The sequence below is a fragment of the Bidens hawaiensis genome, unplaced genomic scaffold, assembly GCF_021521415.1.
Source record: "Bidens hawaiensis isolate Kalapana, Puna unplaced genomic scaffold, B.hawaiensis_p1.1 tig00048428_1, whole genome shotgun sequence".
NCBI classification, from domain to species: Eukaryota; Viridiplantae; Streptophyta; class Magnoliopsida; order Asterales; family Asteraceae; genus Bidens; species Bidens hawaiensis.
Window position 1 is genome coordinate 58,889 of NW_027498682.1, and position 7,260 is coordinate 66,148.

Sequence of the window (7,260 nt, forward strand, 5' to 3'; positions counted from 1 at the left end):
ACCGTCACGACCAGTGACGGATTTAGAATTTTTTTTTATCTGGTTCGCTATTTTAAGATGCTCTAAATATATAAGAACGCGTATAAAAAAATTGGGTCGGGTTGACGATTCGGATTGGTTTAACGGTTCGGGTCAAGAAAGATTAATCATATAATAAAAAACGATATAATAACTAAAAAACATCATCATTAGAAACTAAAAAAACACGGGACTTAAAAACGATAATCTTTCGAAATAAAAAAAAACTAACCTTATAGTTGTTCTTTACGAGTTTTCATCTTTTGAAAGCGTTGCATTACATCTTCGATCGAAACTTGTAGTAAAAACTCTCTTTCAATGTAGCAAATGCAAGAATCATTCATGTACCCGTCACCCATCCTATTACGTAGTTCCGTCTTCACATGCTTCATTGAAGAAAAACTTCTTTCAACACTAGCCGTTGCAACCGGTAGAACTAGTGACAATTTTATTAAACGATAAACCAACGGATAATCAATGTGTTTTCTTGTTTCCACCATCATTTTTGCAAGATCACTTACCCCTTTAAGATTGTCAAACCTCGAATCTTCTTTCACATTAGCAATGTAGTGGCCAAGTTCAAACATGAGTTTGTCTCTTTCATCAAAACTAAAATCATACGGATACATCTCGGCCAACTTTAGCAAGTTTAGCTTATGAAAGGGGCGAAAATCACGACACGGGCTCAAAGAACTCATAAACGTAAGCAAATCCGTGGTTACCTCATTAAAACGATTTCCAAGCTCTTGAATTTGCATATCGAGAACCGTATTGAAATTATTAACCACATAATGGTGACGATTAGTGATGTTTGTTTTTCTTCTTCGGTTTTTTGGGTCAACATACTCATCTTCCATGTTAACAACTTCAATCTCATATTTGTCACAAAAAGATGTAACATCTTTTAAAAGAGAGTCAAAACCTTCAAGTCGATAGTTTTCAAGAGCTTTTTTGGTTGATCTAACCAGCTCTTGAAAACGGCAACGGCGAGTTTCGGACTGCCGGAGGGTATCGGACTATCGGTGAGACGGCGACGGCGAGTTTCTGGTGTGACTGTGTGACTGTGAGTGTCGGAGTCGTCACCGTCGGCGAACGCGGAGGCCGGAGGATGTGTATTGTGGATTTAGGGTTTTTAATTTGTGGGAGCTACAGATGGAATTGGAGATTTGGAGGTGGTCGGCGTCTGTCTGTGTGACTGTGAGGTGGTCGGCGTCTCGGCGAGTTTCTTTCTCTACGGTAGAGGTGGACAGACAGACAGTGAGGGAAATTGGGGGTGTTTAGGGTTTTTAAGAAAGGTTTATAAGGGTAATAGAGCACAAAAGAAAAAGGCAAAAAAAAATAAGGTTGTGTCTTGTGTGAGACTCGAACCCGGGTCTGCACTCAAACACAATGCACGCCTTGCCACTAAGCCAGTATATGTTTTATGTATATATTTGAAACGAATTATATATATGGTTCAGCCCAGAAACACATGGTTCGCTAAAAAAGTCGCTATTAAATGCTCCACTACGGTTCGAAAAACACCTGGTTCGCTTGACCCGGTACTCACATGAATAAATCCGTCCCTGGTCACGACGCCACCTCTAGTTTAGGACCGAGAAATACATTCAAAATTTGGGGTTATATTTGAATGATTTTAGGATCTGGTAAACTTTCTATCACACATGTCATGCAGTTAGTAAAAAATCTGATGTGACATTTACATGTTATTAGGCTGAGGGGTGTGGGGGGCGCGAGAGGGGGCGCGAGAGGGGGCGCCATCCAATAATATTGTGACGTGTGGCAGAGAGAGAAAGTTGAAAAGATGGGTGTTGGTAATGGTGATAGCGCCCCGGGGCATGGTGTGGAGGGGCGCGAGAGGGGGCGCGAGAGGGGGCGCGAGAGGTTTATTTTTTTATTTTTTTATAAATGTATTAAAAAAACGTATTATTAAAAAAACAAGTAATTATTTAAACAAACACACATTAATTAAAAAAACACATTAATATATAAAAAAAATTAAAGTACTAAAAAAAACATTATTCTTATTCTTCGGCTTCGTCTTCTTCGATCAACCTCTTCCGGATACGTTCTTTTTGTTTTTCCATCAGCATTTGGTCGACCGGATTTAGGTGGCTGAAGTCTCTTGCAAGGAAGTCCAAATCTTTCATTCTTTTTTTTTCCTTTTTGTCAACAGAGACCCCCTCCAAGGTTTTGTTGAATTTATTGAGGGATTCAATAAGATCGTTGATGTTTACGGCTTCCCCCTCAGCCGGTTTTTTCCCCCTGGCGTCCCTTCCCAATGGCCGCCTCCTCGGCGGTGAAGGCGTTTCCTCCCCCGCAACGTTTAGGTCGAATCCAACCCGGCAATCCGACCTGGCGGAAGTGCTGTACGCTCCAGACGAACTAGTTTTAGTCCGTTTCGGCCCTACTTCCGCATCAAGGTCCGGCGTCACCAGCTCAACCCACTTGGAACACCTTCTCAACATCTCCCACTCCTTTACACCGTCCCACGTCTTCACCGTCCCATACCTCCGCAGGCACTCCTGCTTCCACTCTTCGACAGTGAAATTATAGACCGCCAAATCGTCACTGCCACTTGGTCTCATACGACCGGCGTTCCTGTTGAACAGATTAGTAAACAAGCCGACAAATTTTCTGATTTCGGTCCACCGACCCGAAATCATATCGGGGTTCCGCTCTGTACTCCCAACGAGCGAATAGAACGTCTCCCTAACCTTTGCCCAAAAGACCTTGCTCTTTTGGTAGTCGGCTGCAAAATGCATAAATAAATTTGTAAGTCTTTTAACTTTTTTATTTAACTTTTTTTAAAAATCATTTTTAATAACGTTAAAACAATTACCGCAACGCCGATCCTCAGAAATGGCTATCCAAGCCCGACACAGGGCTTCCTTCTCATCCGATGACCACGGAGTGATTTTCCGTTTCGCCCTTCCAGTCGAAGCCGAACCCTCCCCCGCAACTTGTTTTTTCCGGTGGACGCGTCTTCTTTGTCCCGCAGCTTCACCTTCTGGTTCTGGTTCTTGTGTCTCCGGAACTACAAAGTTAGGAGACGGTTGCATGTTGGATGGTTGAAAGCCGGTTGATTGTTGCGACCCCGAATAAAACATCGGTTGTTCCGGTGCCGACCATAAATCGTCGTAACCGTAATCCGAATCTAGGTTTGGGTACCAATTTCCAGACATGTTTTTAAAAAAAGGCTTCGAAGATATGACGATTTTCGGTTTTGGGTGTGGTGTGTGAGAATTCTTTTGGGTGTGATATGTGTTATGTATGTGAATATGTATATGTAAATATGTATGTGATATATATAGAGTATATTTAAGTAATAAATTTTTTTTTTTTTTTTTATTCCAACGGCCAAACACCCCCAACGGCTATATTCACGTTTCCCAACCTTCTCTCACGAGCGCAACCTCCCCAGCGCCTGCCTCGGATTCCGCTCTCGCGCCCCTCTCGCGCCCCTTTCGCGCCCCGGTGGTGTGGCTCTCGCGCCCCGGGGCGCTATCGCATGCATTCTCGCGCCACTCCTAGCGCTGCGCACCCCTCGGCCTTAGAGAGTTGGGGTCTATACTCTCCACCATTTCTCGGTTAAATGTTATGCATTAAATATTTTTTGTGTACACATCAAGGTGTGTGGAAAAGTGAGTGATATGTAGTATTGTGGACATAAAGTGTAGTTATAAGAGTAAGAATATAGTATGTTTAAGTAAGTTTAATTAATTAATAAAAATTAAAAATTATACTATTATTTAAAATTTACTAGCTTTTAAATGGTGATGCATTCTATTTCCATTTGTATCTCATAAGCATATTTATTAAAAATCGAGTACCAGTTAGATGTCAGAATTAGGGGTGAGCAAGATAAGGGTTAGACCCTTGAAACCTTTTTACCCGACTCGTAAAACCCTTAATTAGACCCGAATATATAATAAGGGTCAGGTAAAGGGTATTTAAATTTTTTCTTAAAGGGTTTCAAGGGTCCGACCCTTTTTCAAACCTTTACTCGTTTACTAGTTTTTAGATATACATCAGATTCATGATTAATCTGAACTAATGAGATGTTTGTATTTTATATATGATTCATCCCAACTACTAAGAAAAATAAAAATTAAAGGCCATACTTCTGATTGGAAACATGTACATACAAATATATATATATATATATATATATATATATATATATATATATATATATATATGAAAATCACTGAATTGTTCTCTACATGAAATTTGTGAATGCGAATATTATTTGCATCGGTTCAAATGGCTGATAAACTTTCGAAGTTAGAGTTTACTGTGTTATTAAATGAAAGTATAATTGTTCTAGGATTTATATATTGAAGTCATATATATTATATATGCAACTATTAAATGCAGAAAATGAGCTGCGATTACTACTTTAAAGGGTAAAGGGCTGGACCCTTGAAACCCTTATTTATACCCGACCCTTTTATTGTTTAGAGGGTAGGGTCTCGGGTCCACATTTTTTCCTAAAAGGGTAAAGGGTCCGAGTAAAGTATTAGGTAAAAGAGTAGGGTCTTACCCTTTGAACAGTCATAGTCAGAATAATAGCATAAAACATGACATTAATGAGTAATACCATTCAAACATTGTGGAAATACAAAACACTATAACACCAAAAATTCTGCTATATATTAAGCTTTCGCACGATTTCTTATCCGTAAAAATACAGTTGCTTCATTCTCTTCACAATATTTATCAAATCGGGCATTAGGTTGTGAAGAACTTGTTATTCTCCGCCTTCCAGACACACAGTAAAGTCTCTACTATAGTTATGTGTATTGCTTTCTTAATCGGTTTTGAAGTACCTCAACAAGTAATCTCCCATAGGGTGGATTTAGAGCATTCTCAATCCATTTCTTAAAATTTTGTGAGGGGGATTTGCAAATTATATGGTATGGTTATAAGTGGTTGTGAGTAGAGGAGAAAGAAAATTTATATGGGAAAGTTAAATTTGAGGTTGTATTGTATATACTGTATAATTTTTTAATATTTTCATAAACTAGTTGTTAGTGAAAGAGAAAGAAAATATAATGATTAAGGTATAAAAATTATTATTTAATTAAACAAGATTGAGAAAATATAATGTTTTTAATGTAATCATATGATATATATGAATATATGATAGAAAACAGGCTGGGAATACTCTAATATTAATAGGTTGTTAGTACTGTACTAATAATTGTTTAGCTAAAGTTAAAATATCAATAATTGGTGGAGATTATATTTATGGGAAACCGTGGGTGCTGGGATCCATTAACACATGACATCTTATCATTTACTATCTTATCATAAAACTTTATCCAATTTTATTGTGACACTTGGCTTCCTTTTTCAGTTTTTTATTATCAAACGTCAAAAAAGGGTGTATATCTTTACCTTATCCTTTGCTTCTCATTTTTATGTTTCACACACATATACGCTACGGATGAACATTATTTATCCCTTTATTATTTTGCACTTCAAGATAAATGTACACTGTATTATTTTTGTTTGGGTTAAATTTTACTTAGTGTATATATACACACACACTTGATTTTACTCTTTTATATGCAATTATCCATAACTTTGATCATAAATATATCTTTAATTTTGATTATGGAACGTGGTAGATTTAGATTAAATTAAAAGAATGTTTTCTACATATAGGGTACCAAGATTATGTGTCTAATAAAAAAAACAAAACAATAATTGGTGGCTCTATGTAATTAGGATAATATAAAGAATAACGATATCCAAGAAAGCTTTAAAGATTCCTCCATATGTCCTAGAGGAGTTGTTTAGTTTTATTAATTATTATTGTTTTCTTCTATTGTTTGTATTGTACAGTGGGTTGTTCAAAGCAAAATATCTCGAATGTTGACTCAATCACCCAATCCCCAAAAATCATAATAGCCAACATTTCTTTTTGTTCTTTTTTCTTTTTAACTACCATTTGTATTATTGGCCGGTCATTGACCTGTTCGATTATCTTTTTTCTTCAAGTATTGGAGACCATCTTCAAGAAAAAACCCACCATAAATGAGTAAATTTCATGGCCAACGGAACCCCTATTTGTCACAATGGATACTTGAATAGTTAAACCCAAGACTTCTCCCTTTTTAAATGAAGTTTTTTCATGTTTCACCAAGACTCGACTTCAAGTAGCAGTCTCGTTCACTTTTTAAATGAAGTCTTTTCATGTTTCACCAATTCACCCAACCACTTTGACCGGTGATGGTTGGCATCATCAGCATTCCTCTTTAAGCTTATGCTTCTTTAAACATTATTTATTTATCAAATAAATTTAAACATAAAACTTTGAGAAAACAAGCTTAATAATGTGAAATCATGCTCATCAATATATCTATACTATATAAAATACATAAAGTCATGGGCAAATTAAGACACCTCTTTTTTAAGTAATTTACAACTTATAATGCATAATGCACACATTATATAGCATGTAAGATAAGGACAAACTTGTACATTAAAAAATATGCCTATAAATAGTTATAATATTACCCCCTCAACTTTACTCAACTTTTGTAAATTTAAGAAATAGTTACAACTTTGGACCTTCATCTTTACCAATGTATTTTTTTTAAATTTAATTGTTAACCAACTTCCCACCAACGAATTTCCAGCGGCCATAACTTTTTCATATGTTAATATTCTTTTAAGAAAATTACACCATAAAAATGAGCATTTTATTGTCTTTAATTTGGGTATGGTATTGATCGATGTCGAAAGGTCAATCAAAAATATTTGTAAAATACCTTCACTAGCTAGGACAAGTAAGGTGTCGAATCTACAGGGAATCAGTGGAAAGTGCCAATTAATTCTAATAACTAATTATACTAAGCGGACAAACGATGTCAAGCGGTTTATAAGATTCCTTTAAACGGAACGACTATTAATTAGATTTGTAAACGATTATGAAAAGGTAACCAATCTCCAGGTTTCAGGTTTAGAAGCAAGTTGGATGGATAACTCAACCTAATGGATTATAATCTTTGTTTGAATCAATAAACCAAAAGACTAAATGTTTGACTATGTTGATTATCAGAACTTAATCCGAATGATTGACAAGGCTAAACAATAATCTAATTGATTGTCAATTTTAGGAGTTGATGAATTAATAGTATTATGGTTAAAGATAGAGGTCAATGACATTAAGAACTCAATCCTAAGTGTTGATGATCACAAATCATTTAACTGACAAACTGAAATCAATCG

The 7,260-nt window shown here is 36.3% G+C and overlaps 1 protein-coding gene across 1 annotated transcript; it reads right to left on the minus strand.

Annotated features, from left to right (window-relative positions):
• Positions 1-251: 251 nt before the first annotated feature.
• Positions 252-875, minus strand: LOC143597531 (uncharacterized). Its single transcript, XM_077076012.1, has one exon. The coding sequence runs from the start codon at positions 873-875 to the stop codon at positions 252-254; it is 624 nt and encodes a 207-aa protein (XP_076932127.1).
• Between the last annotated feature and the right edge of the window lie 6,385 nt (positions 876-7,260).

Coding starts and splice junctions, on each gene's coding strand:
- LOC143597531 (XM_077076012.1), bottom strand. CDS start 875: ATGGAAGATGAGTATGTTGACCCAAAAAACCGAAGAAGAAAAACAAAC.